The 16,653-nt window shown below is 39.3% G+C and overlaps 1 protein-coding gene across 1 annotated transcript; it reads left to right on the top strand.

The window, feature by feature from the left end:
* The first annotated feature begins 1,391 nt into the window (after positions 1 to 1,391).
* On the top strand, positions 1,392 to 15,863 carry LOC149007183 (O-fucosyltransferase family protein). Its single transcript, XM_089165049.1, has 11 exons — positions 1,392 to 1,856; positions 2,784 to 2,834; positions 2,933 to 3,023; positions 4,235 to 4,311; positions 7,310 to 7,398; positions 8,594 to 8,713; positions 11,874 to 11,990; positions 12,079 to 12,222; positions 12,301 to 12,424; positions 12,532 to 12,723; positions 15,065 to 15,863. The coding sequence occupies exons 1-11, from the start codon at positions 1,545 to 1,547 to the stop codon at positions 15,422 to 15,424; spliced, it is 1,677 nt and encodes a 558-aa protein (XP_089021175.1). The 5' UTR covers positions 1,392 to 1,544; the 3' UTR covers positions 15,425 to 15,863.
* Positions 15,864 to 16,653: the final 790 nt, after the last annotated feature.

The following is a 16,653-nucleotide window of genomic DNA, read 5'->3' as shown; positions in this document are numbered from 1 at the left end:
GTGAGTCCCTAACATAAATGTTGTTGTTTTTTTGTTTTTTTTTTTTTGTACAAAGGGGCTTTATTAAGCCGGGGGATGGGGATATTAATATGCTCAGCAGAGTTGAACCCACGATCTCTTCACTAAGAGGTGTTGGTTTCAACCACTAGAACAGCTTTGCGTTGGCATAAATGTTGTTTTTTCGCCAATCATAAATTAGCTCTTGTTTTTGTTCTTTTGTAAATTAACCTCACTCATGAACTTTGCATATATTAATTTTTTGTGCATTATACCTATAAACTGTGCTAGTGATTCTTTTCTTTTCTTTTTTTTTTTTGGGGGGGGGGGGGGTGTTTAAAGGACTGGTGGCAAAAAAAAGAAAAAAAAATGTTCAAAGGATTGGATAACAATGATTTTTGAATAAATTACATATACACCTCTTAGATTTACCATCACCTACAGGTATTATCCCTTCAAAAAAAAATCAATAACAAATGCTTCTCTAATGTTTGTATTTGTTTATTTATTGAAAATTATTTAAAGTTTCACATTTGATTCCACCTAGAAGTGAAATTCTTATACCCATTCTCCCCGGTCTCTTTAAATACTTAAAGTTATTCCTTAATTTTTCCCATCCAAATGGTTTTTTCATGTTGAATTGGTTCACATTCTTAAATTCAAACTTATAAATTGGATGAGGAAATGAAATATGTAGAACAAGATTGAAACTACTATTATTTGTCTACTTCTTTCCATCTTCTTGAAAACTTTGTTTATCAATTAAATAATTTTACCTTTTTCTCAAATTGCCGATAATTCTAGAATTTTCTTTTCTTTATTTTTTTGGGATGTGTCTTTATTTTTGTTGAATCAGATTCTTAATTTCAAATCGAATCAAATAAGGGTGAATGATGATATCTTTTATTGAATGACAATAATTTTGTTTTTAAAGTAAATATAATTGTTATGTTTTTTGACCCAAATTTTTATACTCCATTTAGAAGATGGATTTGCACTGATATATTTTGATGGGGGATTCAATGATTTATTTGTGGAGATTTGTGGTGGAAGTGCCATCTGACTTGAGGGGTCGACCTGTTTACCTAATTGGAGTCTTTATATATATTCATCGACTCAACATCAAAGGAAAAACCGGATAAATTAGGAAAAATGAGAGGATAGCATAGGTATTTTAAAATTAACAGGGAAGAAGTGAGGGTAAAAATTTGGTTTTCCGGGAGAATTAGATGCATAAATTTAAATATGAGGAGTTTTTGTAAATAGGATGTGAATACAGGGACCAATAGAAAATTTCCTTTTTCATTTTGTTAGAATGGACCCCAATAATCTGTAGTCAATGGTCAATCGACGCGCTAAAGGACGAAAATGCCACTTAAGTGAATCATATTTCCGCAGAAACTCAAAATTGTCCAGAAATCCGACCAAGAGCTCTCGGAGAAAATGCAGGAAAACAACACAGGGATAAAGATTCACTGAGAAAATGGTTTGGATCTGATGCAATCTTCAAGTGAGGTTAGTGGCGATAAGAAACGAAAGCAGTAGAGATGGCTTCGTTCAGTCCAAAACGAGCAATGGCGGAGTTACGCCATTCGAGCTCGATTGGAAGTCGACCGTCGTCGTCTCCATTGAAGCGAGACGAAGATACGGCGCCATTGATGGCTGACGACCAGTTTGACAACGATCATCGTGAGCGTCACTCCGTTAGAGATCGCGATAGACCTTTGTGGCAAGCTCTGTGTCCATACTTCGGCGAAGATACTAGGGTTTTTCCTCACATTTCTAAGATCTCATTGGCCTTGTTTTCTCTCCTTCTTCTCGCTGGTTTGGCATCCATTCCTTTCATTTGGAATCGATTGGTTAGTTCTCCTTTGTTCTTTCACTGACGTTTTACGGAATTGGTGATCAAGGCGCTTTCTCAGATTTGTTTAGATCAAGCTATTTGTTCGTCTTTCTTGCTGCTTTGTCTATGCTTACTCTAATATTCTAGCATCCTATTCTAACTATTAAGGTCGATGCATTTTTCTTTGGTACATTGACGCATTGGAGTATGTTTTTGCTTGTCCTTATCAAAGGAATTGGTTTCTCCACAAATGTGGTCGCCTTGAGTCATTTAATTTAATGACGTTTGCGGATTTGGCGTATTTCATGGCGGGGTCTTATGTGATATGAGTGAAATGACATAAATATGTTGCAGCTGAATGTTTGATAATATGATCTGCTTTCTGCCATTTCCACCCGAAAAAACAGAAAAGGAAAGAAGACCCGCTTTCTGCCAGCTGAAGTTAGCAAGAATCTTTTCATGGGGTTCTTGTTAGGGTGCTTTATTTGTCGAAGACTGGAGGTCAGAGAAACTTAGTATCAGAAAGAGTGTTGTACTGTTTATAGGATAAAAGCTCAAGTTGTAAGAGGGTTCCTGTTTTATAATGAGTTGGTTCGTGAAGATACAGTTCTCTGTATGGGTTTCACAATTTATGTGAAACTTTTATCTTGCGTTTTATTTATTCGTTCATTCTTCAGTGAGATAGTTTACTACAACACAGTCATCATGACTGTTAACTTCCACCAACGTTTATTCCGACTTTCAAGTTCTTTTCATATGAGGACCTTATCTTCAGTTGTTATGTTGGCATACCTTGTTGGGATGGATGAATGCATTTATAGTGTCATAGCTAAGTTGAGTCTATTAGAAACTTTTGGGATGCTAGTTGCATTTTATTGTTTTGTGACCTAACTATTATTGCTGTTCAGTTACTATCCCTGACAAGACATTCATTTTGTTACAGAATGCCCCATATTTGTGTAAAAAAGATGGCATGGTTCTCCATTGCCCGCGTGTAAGTTTTCTAGGGATCTGGTGCCTGTGTTCATATTGTGGTTATGTTTATTCTAAAATTTTCTGATTTGTCTGGATCTTGCATTTATTCTTTTACAGGTTAAGGAGTCGCCTTCACTTTGGGAGAACCCTTATTCAGCCACCACCTCCTGGAAACCGTGTGCTGAGCGCCGTGATCGTTCATTGTCAGGTAATTCCTAATCTTTTATGCCGTAGAATCCCAATTTGCAGAGGCATTCAAAGTGATATCTGCTTACTATATGTATTGCTGTATACAATAATAAGGGGTATTTCTTTGTGTTAAAAGAGAAGAAGAGATGCACAAGGACTTAGTGTTTGAAGTCCTTGAGATTAAAAAGTTGAATTTGGGTTATTGGGTTTGAGGGGGAACAACTTAGTACTTTGTGAGTTTAATTCTTGAAGTTATGCTAGAAAGTTAGTGTTAATCATAAGGTTTGCCAGTATGTATGACCTCTCAGTATAATGGTTTAAGTGGAAGGATGCAGTGGTGCTAAGAGAAGCAGAAATTTGAAAAACTGATGATTTAGTAATATTGGTTGCTAGCTGTTGAAAAGTAAAAGGCCAGAGGCTGATCATAAAATACAGTTTGTTGGAATGAATCTTATTTGTGACTCTACCTTGTCTACTGTCAGAGTTTGCATGTTCCCTTAGCAAGAACAAACTAGATAGGATATTGTCAATGGGTATGACAATTTGTGGTACCGATGGAGTTTTTTTTCTTCTGGATCCCTCAGGAATCCTAATATTTCTCCAAGTTAAACTGTACTGCTGTCAGTTTTGCAGTTTATGGCAAGCTGGCAATTCACATGATAGGTATTGAATTGCTGAACTATGTTACAATTTCAGGGTGTTGAAATGAATTATGATACCAACTATGTTGGAAAATAATTTATCTAACCATCTCGGTTACAACTGGAGAGAGTCAAAACTGGTTGGCACCATTTAAGACTGAGCTAAAGAGGCCAGAAACCAGATAAAACTGAAGCCATTGCATCCATTTCCCTACCATTCCTCTATGATGCAGATTCATAATCCCAAATGGGCTTCTTTTATTAGAAAATAGCCTAGGGACGGATTATAAATGTTATAGGTCTTTGATCCCATGGGTTTAGCTTGTAATGGGTTAATGTTGTAGACCTAAAATATGGGTTATTAGGATGAGTATGACAGTACATGGTTCAAGAATCCTTGCTTACTTGTCACTGCACCTGGATGTTGATGTAGCGTGTCACTTTTAGGGGATGACCTAGTGTATATAAAGAAGGCTTCTCTACTGTTGATTTTCACAATCTAGTTGCTATTGGTGTTAATATCTTGAAATCCTTTATTCTGTTTCTTTTCTTCTTTTATAGTACAGTAATTTCTTTTTGTTCTGTGCAGATCTTCCTCCAGAGAATGAAACAACTGGCTATATATTTATCCATGCTGAGGGTGGTCTGAATCAGCAAAGAATTGCTGTATGATTGTCTTTTCTGTTAAATTGTATCTTGGTTTATAATATCTGCTATCTGCTCTAATGAAGTGGGATAAAACAGCTACTTGTCTAATGGTGTCACATATGGTCTGTTTCTACTAATTGAGCCATTAGTGATGATGTTCACTTTGGTTCTATCACTCTATGCATAGCATTGCTGTCTCATGTTTTTAATGCATTGGTCCAGTTCAATAGTATTTCTGTTTCTGAAGACAACAGTCTAATGTGCTATTGATAAATCATTGCTTGAAATATGTTTTTTGCTTGTTCATTTTAGTTTTGCCAGTCATCTTATTCCACTGCATATTTGTGGGGTGCTTTTAATGTTTATCTAGTTTTGCCTGACCACATACTGAACTGAGTATGGTTGACTGTGCTTGCTTTGGTGTTACTTTTTAATGACTAAACTGCTTATCTAATCCTTTTATAATTTGATTTTGATTGGCAATCCTACATTAGATCAGTTGGGGCCAATAACACTGAAGTCCTAATGGGAAATCTGCTTATCTAATCCTTGCATAATTTGCTTTTGATTGGCAATCCTACAGTAGACCAGGTGGGGCCACTGAAAGCCTAATGGCAAATCTAACATTCAAACTTTCCTTAAACCTCAAGATATCAAAACCTAACTTGGCACAATGCAAACTTAGACCATTTACATGAGACTAAATAACTATAAACAACAATTAATCTAATAGCCCTCTACAATTCACAAGTTTATTCTATATTCATCAGCCATAAGATCAAATCATCAAGATTCCTAAGTGTTTGAATTGAACAATATATGCAATTACAGGCATAGACCTAAACTGATACATCAAAATAAAGAAGAGCCTCAAGCTTCACTAATCCCTATTATGGGTCACAATGCCCTTGCCCATCTGTACATGATATGAAAGTAATGAGTTACATGAACCCACCAATGAATATAGGAAGACAATCATGCTATATTCCAAAAACATAACCTATATAAGCTGCAATATAGTAGACCATGTTCATATCAACATACACGTAATCATTCAGTCATATGCCATTTCCTTTTCCTTTTCAATCTTTATCCTAAGCATATCTATCGTGGCTGTACCATTAATTTTAACCTCTAGGGTTCATACCAATAACTTTGTCCACCTGGTAGCTCACACAATTAAGATAGTCATCAGTTTACCATGAATGGTTCTCATTCCTGTCTCAAAGCTCAAGGCCCTAGTAATGATTTAGGCTGCTATCATTAGTTAGGATGTATTTTTCGTCTTTTTAGTCTGCTTTTTTGCCCATTCTTTTGGTTAAACTGTGGCACTGTGTCTATATTGGCTTGTGCTCATCAACACCATATCTTTTATTCCATGTCGGTCTTGCATATTCTGAAACTAATTATGTCATTGATCTTGTTTGGAATAAAATCATTTGGATCAAACATATAGAATCAATCTAAGTTAGTGATACAAGTGCATATCATTCATTTTATTTATACAGCACCCTATAACGTCAGTCAATAACATTCATTGCATTTCGTATATTCACACATTTATCATTCGTATCATTCTTTCATGTTAGTTGGCATCCATATCAAGGAATTCGTCTTACACTACTTGATCACTTCGAACAGCACAATACATTACATGGAACCATTTAGTAATGTACAAAATTGGTCTTAGTAATCACAATCCTCCTTAAGTAGAATTTGCAATTTTGCTTCTAGTAACCAATTAATTAATTATGAAATTTTAAAAACGGATAAAATAATTAATATACAAAATTGGTCTTAATAGTCACAATCCTTCTTAAGTAGAATTTGCAATTTTGCTTCTAGTAACCAATTAATTAATTATGAAATTTAAAAAATGGATAAAATAATTATTAATTATTATTATAACTATGTAATGAAATTACAATTTTGGACATTAATTAGCTATGTCTATTCAAATAATAAATGAGGGTTTTTCAGGAAATGAAAAAGTAGCCATGATGATGAAATGAATATTAATTATTATTGTAACTATGTAATGTAAGATTACAACTTGGACATTAATTCGCTACGTCTACTCAGTCAATTAATAAGGGTTTTTTTAGGAAGTGAAAAGTAGCTTTCTCTCTCTCTCTCTCTCTCTCTCTTCATATATATAGGATTTGGTTACTTTTTCAGGCAACTTGCCATCCTAGGATTTTTTTATATTTTATTTTTACTTTTACTATATGTGATAGGTTCTGTTACGTATTAGTGCTATACTGTTGCTTGCGTTTCTATATTGACTCTTCTTTCTTGAAGAAGATACTCTCTTTTTATACTGGTGAATATGCCTTATCGACCAAGGCTCAGTTGATTTGTTTGTATGTTATCCCAATTGAACTTGGGTTGCTCCGCTGACAGCACAGCATGGAGAGTGTCTTAGGTTATTTGCTTGCTGAATTCTTCATATGCATATCATAGTCCAGAAGTTTGATCTTAATAAGTGGTCTTATGTCTTTGTCTTAGATGAGATTGATTTCTAGGTTCCCCCCCCTTCCCAAAAAAATAAAAAGAACTCATAGCAAAACCCAGTATTTTTCTTCCTCTTCCCATGAGATACAGTTACTTATCCACAAAAAAAACCCACCTATTTCTATAGTGTGAACTCGTTTTCCCTTGAAGGCCTAAAATAACCATTGAAGAAATATTAAGAAAGGATATGGGTTTGCTATGTTTAGATTCTAGTATGACTGCTAATGGAGTTGTCTTGAGGACTAGGAGTGCAGCGGAACCCGTTTAAAGGGATGTTCGTGTGATGCTAATTTGACTAGGCCTACAATGGGATGTCATTTTATGCTTAGTTTTACTATTCCTACTCCTCTTGTCTATGTACATTGACTTGGGAGAAGGTTAAGGTTTTTGTTTGATCTAGTGAAATTTTATAGTTCTTTACATTGTAACTGGACCGCACTCATGTCTAGAAGCGGAAAAAGCACCCATCTTCTCATACTTCCAATAATATGTTCTCTTGCAGATTTGTAATGCTGTTGCAGTGGCCAAGATATTGAATGCTACTCTTATTTTGCCAGTGCTGAAGCAGGACCAGATCTGGAAAGATCAAACGTGAGATGTCATAACTGAACTCCCTTTCTTACCTACCTTTCAATAATCATTTTAATCTTTTATAACAAATTTTGTTTGAACTTTTCTTTCATTTTTGTGTCCATTTGAGCTTCAAATGAAATCTGAACCAATAGATTATCGTGCTAGTGATAGATAGCAAAAAGGAAGATCCTGATACTAAAGGCTTTCGAGTCTTCAGGGGAGGGGGGAAATTTTCCTGTGCAGCCTTACCCCAACAATTTTTGTTGAGAGGCTGTTTTGATGCCTTGACCACAGGCTACAACTGTGGCCCACTGTCCGTTGCGCCAAGGTCTGCCCTGCAAGTGATAGATAGCACTACAGCCTTAAAAGGATTTGCATTTCTTCTCCTCTGAAAGACTTTTCTTTATTATTGACCATTGGACATAGGGAAAATAACATTGTCATAGGAGGTCCAGTATATTCATCTCTTACAGTCTTATGAATTGTTGCATTAACTTAATTGTCCTTTCCCTTCTGTGATTCAGACCCTGACATGTTACAGTAGTTTTTGGTTCTAGTTGAATTTCTTTCCAATAATTGATTGTCATTACCATAAAAAGGATGTACCCTAGTGCATGAGGGTCCCCCCACTGTGGGGTGTGAGGTGGGTCATAATGTGTGCTTACTTCAAAATTAGCAATTGATATTCTTTACTATTAGTACATAAGATCTCTTGTAGGCTGGAGTGCTGCCACTGTGGGGTGTGAGGTGGGTCATAATATATGTTTACTTTAAAATTAGCAATTGATATTCTTTACCATGAATACATAAAATCTCTTGTATTTGTAAATTTGCCATATAAATTGTATCCTTCTCTATGACTTGAGAAACCTCTGGCATATCATTTTGTTAGAGTACACTTTTCAGTTGCAAAACTGAACTGAAATCTGTTAAACAGCTAGATATCTTCCTCGATATGGCAATTATTACAGTATTTAGTTCTTCACTACTGAATCCTTGTTTGACTCTATTACTATAGTAATAATCTCCAAATGGTGCTATTTGAAGCCTGAGAATTGATTCTGATGGTTTTCTTAAGCACTCTGTGGGTATATTGATTTGAATAATGTCTTTTTGTTGCAGTTACCGGGCAATTAAGCCATGTACTCATGAAATATTACTTGATGGATTCATGTGCTTTCCTTTTATTTAATCAATATCGATTTGTCTGCAGGAAGTTTGAAGACATCTTTGATGTTGATCATTTCATTGACTACTTAAAGGACGATGTGCGAATTGTTCGTGACATTCCTGAATGGTTTACTGACAAAGCAGAGCTATTCACGAGTATCAGGTTAAATATATTCTAATATGTGCCTTTTCTTTTGGGTCCTACCTACCTGTCTGCCTTCTGTGTTACCAAGTACTAGAGAATTACCCTTACCATTGGAAAGGTGCTCATAGCATAAAGGTTGTGTGGAGTTGGTATGCTCATGTAGTTGACTACATCGTACTATCATAGCTGGGATGAGCATATCGCTTGCTTGGTGTGGCCGCTGTTTAAAAAGTTTGCTCATAGACTATAATGATTTTTGTTTTTTACTGTTCTGTGCTGTTCTTTTATAGAAGTGCCCTTTGTCATGATAATGCATTTGCGTACTCGTGTGCTCATATCTTGAGCACTCATCAATTTATAGGAATACCTTTACGCATAGGAAGTCCTGGTCTATAAGATATTATGTTAGGACACCAATATTGAGGGGTGTATACCGCAGGGTTGGAGTATGTAGGGGATCAATTCCAGACATGGGAAAGGATCTTGTGCTCGTCTGCATGGAAATTAGTTTGTTGGGCTTCTGCTTGGGGTTATGTTAAAGGGAAGAGGGGATTGCGAAAGGGGGTATTGATTTAGCGTTTTTTGTAGGGCAAGCTTGCTTGTGGTGAGGGGAAGATCCTCGAGTCAGGGGCAACTTGAATAGGGTATTCTGGGTTTAGGAAGCCTTGTATTGCAGTTTTGATGCATTTGTAGTGATGAATCAACTGGGGTGTTTCCTTTATATTTCTTGTTTATTCCATTCAATTGCAGTGTGTGTGTGAGAGAGAGGGCGTGAACTACAGGTTGCTATCAAGAGCTGTTGTAGGGATTTTCGATCTAGGCGTTGACAGGGGTTCTTATCAACTGGCATCAGAGCTGTCATGATCCGAGGGAGGTAATATGGCATTGTCCCCATTCTCTGGCGGAGGTAGAGCACAGGGATGGCTCACAATAGTTGTGTTCTGTTGGGAACACCAGCTCGAGGATGAGCATAGGTTGGGGGTGGCTCCATACTTGGAAGGAGATGCTTTTGAGTGGGTCTATTGGAAATGTTGGCCAGAGCTTACCTGGATGAGCTTCAAGGAAGCCCTGAAAATTTAGTTCGGTGAAGGGAAAGACATGAAATCAAGTTCAGGTGTGGACACCAACCGTACTAGAGTTGAAGTGAGAGCTCTTGAGGTTAAATTGAAAATCCACGATGAGAGCAGTGGACAGAGGTTTGGAGCAATTGACCGAGAGCTGCAGGTGATGGCTAAGTTGCTTCTCGTCAAGCATGGGGGATAAGGCACAAGGGAGAATTGAGGGGTCAAACCTTCTTTCTTAGGCCCATTATTGGTTTTGGTCAACCCCCAGAGGATCGAAGCCATAGTTTACAGGCCTAACTCAGGCTCACTTTGTCTCAGGCCCAAGGCCCAAGCGTAGTTATGTCCCAAAGAACCACCCTGGGGGGGGGGTCATCTTGAAGTTCCATTAGGGGATGAATTATCTCCCATCCAAAAGAGCCTCCATGGGCCCAGCCCATCCCTTTATTTCATGGTCCAAACCAGTGCCATAATAATAGAAGCCCTGACTAATACGAATGGATCGAAGACCAGTTCAAGAACCAGCTTGACCTGGGGAACCAAGCCATCCACAGTTCTATCAAACTGCAGGTGGCACGAACCATCGTCTTCTACCTCCAAGTCTCGGGTAGGAATTTCAGCCACGACAGAGGGTCCTGCCACACCTGTGAACCAAGACCATTGGGGCCAGACAGCAGTGGCAAAGGTGGGTGCCTACATTCCAATGGAGGCAGCACTGCTTTTAGCGGCGGAATTTGGTCATGGAGGGTTTGAGGGTGATTCTCCCATGGTTTCGGTTCACCAAGAAGCTCTTAAAATCAACCTTGATGTCGAATTTTAGGCATAAATAGCTTTCCTGGATATTGGATTATGAGCAGAAATGGCCTCCAAAGCTTTCCTTTGTTGTTGGTCTTTTTGCAGTACCCTTTTGATCAAACAGCCCAGCTTGGTCCCATGACTGTTCGTTGGCTACAAGGTTTAGCGTCCGAAGCCACTGATTTGGAGTACAGGTTCAAGATGTTACATTGGGATCCATCTACCTGGCCCTAGTGTTTGGTATAATATTTGATAGGTGCTGAAGAGAGGCATCTGTGATTCAAATGTTGTTCGTACTTGGCCTTTGATGTTCTAACACTGGAATGGCTGAGCAAGTCCATGATGACAAAAAGCAAGAGGCATCTCTCCTAGAAGATGTATCACTGTTTCCATTTGGAGGGTTGGATCAATTTCTTTTATTTGAAGCTTTGGTGAAGAATGGAGAGCATCAAAAGTTGCAAGCCATTGGATTGGGAAGTGGCACTTAATGCTAGTTGCATCTTTTGAAATGGGCCTCCTATTGAGCCTCTGAGAATGTTGCTGAGCTGGGATGGCTGTGCGGCAAGCATGTGAAGGTCAACCTTCTCTCAACCCGCCTTGAGGACAATGTTCCATGTCACCTTGAGGGCAAGGTGAAACTGAAGGAGAATTGTTAGGATGTCACCTTGAGGGCAAGGTGAAACTGAAGGAGAATTATTAGGCACCAATATTGAGAGGTGTACACTGTAGGGGTAGAGATACGAAGGTGTTGTAGGGGATCAGTTCCAAACATGGGAAGGGATCTCATGCTCGCCTGCATGGAAAGTAGTTTGTTAGGATTTTGCTGGGGGTTATACTACAGGGAAGGAGGACCGTGAAAGGGGGTATTGAATTAGTGTTGTGTTTGGGGCAAGCTTGCTTGCCGTGAGGGTAAGACCCTAGGTTAGGGGCAACTTTAAAAGGTATTCAGGGATTGGGATTTGTAGTATTGAAACAACTGGGGTGTTTCATTTATATTTCCTGCTTATTCCATTAAATTCCTGTGTATGTGTGAATGAGCGAGTGAACTACAGGTTGCTGCTGTAAGGATTTCATCCATTCGATCTAGGCATCAACAGGGGTTCTTATCATACTACTTGTCCAATCCCAAGTTCCTTAATCAGTGTGCATTTCATTGTCCACATCTGAGCATCTTAGTTGGCAAATCATTGTGTAGAATGTCATATTTGTCCCACAGCCAGAAGTTCATCTTGGAGTTCAAGTTTTGTTTAATTTGTTATTGACTTATCTCCTCCTGTGATCAATTAATTTCCCTAAATAGAATTCTATGTTACGTGGAGCAGACGCACAGTAAAGAACATACCAAAGTATGCACCAGCACAGTTCTATATTGACAATGTGCTCCCCCGGGTCAAAGAGAAGAAGATAATGGCACTAAAACCTTTTGTTGACCGGCTTGGGTAAGTCATGGATGTTAGTTTAGACCTTGGACCAAATTTTTTCTCTTTTGTGGGATTAAGATAATAGATGTTATTGTGTTCTATACAGGTATGATAATGTCCCACAGGAAATCAACCGTCTAAGATGCAGGGTGAATTATCATGCTTTGAAATTTCTACCTCATATTGAAAAGATGGCCGATAATTTGGCATCAAGAATGAGAAATCGCACAGGCAGCTCAAATCCCTTCATGTGAGAATCAAAATGCTAGCTTTCTTACTCCATGGTTTGCTGTGTTTGACCTTGTAGTGCATGAATTGTCCTCTGCAGGACTCTTCATTTGAGGTTTGAGAAGGGCATGGTAGGGTTGTCATTCTGTGATTTTGTTGGAACACGAGAGGAAAAGGCTAGCATGGCAGAATACAGAAAGAAAGAGTGGCCTCGTCGGTATAAGGTAACTAAAATAGAACTGGTATAGTTGATTTTGGTGTTTGGTCTCAGACTAAAATGGAAAATTATTGCTCAATATGTTCGTTATTCTTTTCTTGGTTGGGCATGCAGAATGGCTCCCATCTGTGGCAGTTGGCTCTGCAAAAGCGCAAGGAAGGGCGGTGCCCTCTTGAGCCTGGGGAAGTGGCTGTGATCCTTCGGGCAATGGGCTATTCCAGAGAAACTCAGATTTATGTTGCTTCTGGACAGGTTTATGGGGGCCAAAACCGGATGGCCCCTCTTAGGAACATGTTCCCGAATCTGGTATAGCTTTCTCCACTTTTTGTACAATTGTTTTTTAGTCTTCCCGTCTTGTAGCTGCTTAACAACTGATTGTGCCACCAGTTATCTTTTTTAGAGCTTTGTTGTTCTAGAACCCTAATATTATTGGCCTAATGTTTATATTTAGCTTTGGTATCAGTTGACAGGGGAAGCCCACTCAAATGACCATATCTAGTTATATCAAAAGGCCTATTTGCTTGTTTTGGAAGAATCCAGTCCAAAGGAATAGGTCTTGGGGATGGGGAGATTTTTCAAGCAAGGTGAAGGTGGGACAATTGTGGTCATGTCACTAATGAGCCATAGACTCTTATCATGTGACCAGCTGGAACTCAATTTCATGAGGCTTTGAGTTCCATTCTTTTCAATCTAAATATCTGAATTCTAAATGAAGGGAAATAATTTACATAGAATTTTTAGAGTTCTTGGACCTAAAAAAGTGAGCCCATCGATGGAACTTTATGTCTCTCATACTACTGATGATGAAACAGTCTTGTGGTCAGATACCTTACCTTCCAATTGTTTTATTTACACCTTCTGTATCACTAATCATAGTAATGGCGCTGAGGCGATCCAAGGCGTTTTAGGGCAGTTGAAGCATTTAGGCGGTGTCAAGGCGAGTAATGGTGATTTAAGTGTACGCTTCTTTTTTTTTGGATGAATAACTAATAATATTAAAAAACCAGCAACATACAAAATAGCAAACAAAGGGAACTCAAAGAGCTCAGGGAGAGAGGATAAGAGGAGAGCTGAGCCCCCAGAAACTAACAATTAACCTATTTCTGGGATTGTCAGCCACAGGGGGATGGGGGATAGATAGCAATCTGGAAGAAATATCAAAGTAGATGGCTCCCCAAATCAGGTCGAGAGAACGGGATTTGGGAGTCCTTCTCATATTACGCTCCCACCAGAGATGGTGGATGGTGGCACCGAAAACTAGCTTGCCAATTCGATCGCAAATAGAGTGACCAACAAAGTTTCTCAAGATCCAAGCCCAATCACTGGCAAATCCATGAGATCGCCTCGAGCAAGACCAAATGGAAGCAAGGGCACGATCCCATAAGGACCGCGAAAGGGGGCAGGTGAAAAAAAGGTGCTCAATGTCCTCTGAATCAGTCCAACAAAGGGAGCAGCTCGGGGTGGCAGGTATGTGGCGGCTAATAAGGAATGATTGGGTTGGAAGAGCAAGGTTTAGAGCTCTCCAAAGGGTGAGGGAGTGGCGGGGGATATAACCTTTAAACCAGACCAAATGGGACCAAGCGACAGTGGGATGGTGAGGGCGAAGAAGGTTCCAGGCGGAGGAAGTGGTGAAGGATTTTGATGGAGAAGGGGTCCAAATGGTGGAGTCACGGGATTGGCTAAGGATAGGGGGCAGAGCATTCCAAACATGTGTGAGATGGGGATGGGGGATAGGGGACCAAGAACCATTGGAGATGAAGTTGTTTAGGGTAGTAGCCTTGGGGATTCGGGTCTCATAGACAGCACGGGGGCCAAGGAGAGAAAAGAGAACGCCCATCGGATGCCAAGGGTCAAGCCAAAAAAGAATGGTGGAACCAAGCGAGATTTGGGTAGAGATAGCAGTGTGAGCACGGGGACGAAGGAGAAGAATCTTTCTCCAGATCCAGGATGGATTAGGAGGGCAAGAAACAATCTAGAATGAATCCTGCTTGAGAAGGTAGGAGTAGACCCATGAAACCCAAATAGAATCTTGCTTAGATGCAATCTTCCAAATGAGTTTCAACAGGCAGGCCAAATTAACGTCAAGTGTACGCTTCTTGCCCCTTCTTTTTTAACACAAATACATCATGCCTGGGGGATCGACCTTTTCATCTTTCTGAATTTTATTTTAGAACTATTTTTATTGGATTCAAATAGGAAATATTTCTTATCTATGAAAGATAAGCAAATGAAATATTATATATAAAAATAAATCATATGAAAAAATAGTTTCTTATATGATATTTGGCATAAGTAAATGTCAGATTTTGGTCCCACACTAATTAGACTAGTTCAAGGCGCCCTACAATAAGGCAGGAACCACCTAGGCCCCACCCTATAAATCAGCCTAGATGCCCAAGCGGGTGCCTTGCAATGCCTATGCGGCACCTTGACAACTATGTCTGGACTCTGGAGTTTGTATGTCGAACTAAATGGAGCTAAGTTTAAAAGAGAATACACTGAATAACACAGATCATTTTGCTTTTCATGGAGAAAAATACTGTCATGAGCTGAGATCCACCTATGATGCCCTGAGAGGGACTTCACTTTTATTATTATTGTTTTTGCTTTTGTTTTGTTTTTTTCTCACCCTGTGAAGTTATGACAGGTTACAAAAGAAGAGTTGGCAAGCAAAGAGGAATTAGATGGCTTCAGGAAACATGTGACAAGCTTGGCAGCGCTTGATTTTTTGGTTTGCTTGAAGTCAGATGTGTTTGTGATGACGCATGGAGGTAATTTTGCCAAGTTGATTATTGGGGCTCGCAGGTACATGGGGCACAGGCAGAAATCAATCAAGCCAGACAAGGGTCTCATGTCGAAGTCATTTGGGGACCCCTACATGGGTTGGGCCACTTTCGTGGAGGATGTCATTGTTACTCACCAGACACGTACTGGGTTGCCAGAAGAGACCTTTCCTAACTATGATCTCTGGGAGAACCCTCTTACTCCATGCATGTGCAAAGCATAACCATTTACAGTACACTTGATGCTGGAAGCCTGAGCTTAGAAGAGGGATTTTCTAGCAGGAGTCATGCGCCCCAGCATGCAAAGGAAGATCAAAGTACTACTCTGGAAAAACTTGAATATTATTGTGAATGCTTGGAATCCCTCAAGTGCATGAGCCGGATGTCTGCTGAAGTTTGGGTTCCATTCCCTGGTGACCAAGTCTAATATGTGCTGGTTTTGTTTTTTCTTGTTTTAATTTTTGTAGAAACTTTTTCATTCCCTTCTTTAGGTTCGGGGAGGGGGCTGTGGTGAATAAGCAGTTTTGTATCCCCTTGAAAAAGCAATGTATAAGGTTTCATTTTCAAATATGATTTGTTAAAAGGAATTCTGTATAAAGGTTTCATCTTCAAATGCAGTATTGACTTTGTGACTTCTTTTTTCCTTTTCTGGACAACTTCTATGCCCTCTAAGTACCCAGCTTCGAGGAGTGCCTTGGCGAATGACTTGTTTTGATTAGAGAGAGGGGGCAAATGTCTTGGCCTTTCGACTTTGAAACTGTTTTCCTGAGATCGTCCGCTGACCGGCAAATGCTGTTTGCAGTCTCCACTGAACTTAACTGGATATTGGCTTTGAAAGTTCCTAATTGGTTGCAGAACCAGTTTCCCAACTCCAATTCAAATTTCTCTGGAATTGATCAGAATGGGTACCCTCCTAGTACGAGTGAAATCCCTGTACGCTGGACTGGAAAGAACTTACTGATCTTAAAGCTAGCAGCTGAATGTTAAATTCGGAAGTTCTGAAGGTATGGAGGTCCCTCAGGCCTCAGGAGTCTGTCCTGCTACATGGTAGGATTACCTAGCTGTGGAGAACGTTATTCATTTGGAACTGACTTATCAGTTGGAACTTTGTAACCCATCAAGTAGAGCGTTGTATTGGACTGGGAGAGAAGCATTCAACCAGCTACAGGAGCATAACAATAAGATTGACCCTCTCTGAGTTCAATCAAGTGATCAAATCATGTTGGAGCCCCTCTCTTATCCTTGATGATGACAAACTTCTAAGGCCATTTGAGTTCCCATGAATAGAGAGACCCATGGGAAAATGCCTGATAAACATTTGTTAGATTGCCTTGCTTTAGGTACTTCATGAAGTCTTGTTATTCCAAGAATACAAATTCAAAACTCAGTGAGGGTGGTGGGTGTTGATGCTTGATACAATTAGTATTGCTATCGCTTCTAAAACAGTAAACAA

The sequence above is a fragment of the Hakea prostrata genome, chromosome 8, assembly GCF_041222555.1.
Source record: "Hakea prostrata isolate BN-2017 chromosome 8, UWA_Hpros_2, whole genome shotgun sequence".
Taxonomy (NCBI): Eukaryota; Viridiplantae; Streptophyta; class Magnoliopsida; order Proteales; family Proteaceae; genus Hakea; species Hakea prostrata.
Note: the sequence above shows the minus strand (reverse complement) of the source record. Positions and strands in the feature narration are given on the sequence as shown.

Coding starts and splice junctions, on each gene's coding strand:
- LOC149007183 (XM_089165049.1), top strand. CDS start 1,545: ATGGCTTCGTTCAGTCCAAAACGAGCAATGGCGGAGTTACGCCATTCG. Junction 3,024..4,234: donor CCGTGATCGTTCATTGTCAG/GTAATTCCTAAT, acceptor TGTTCTGTGCAG/ATCTTCCTCCAGAGAATGAA. Junction 12,724..15,064: donor GGAACATGTTCCCGAATCTG/GTATAGCTTTCT, acceptor AAGTTATGACAG/GTTACAAAAGAAGAGTTGGC.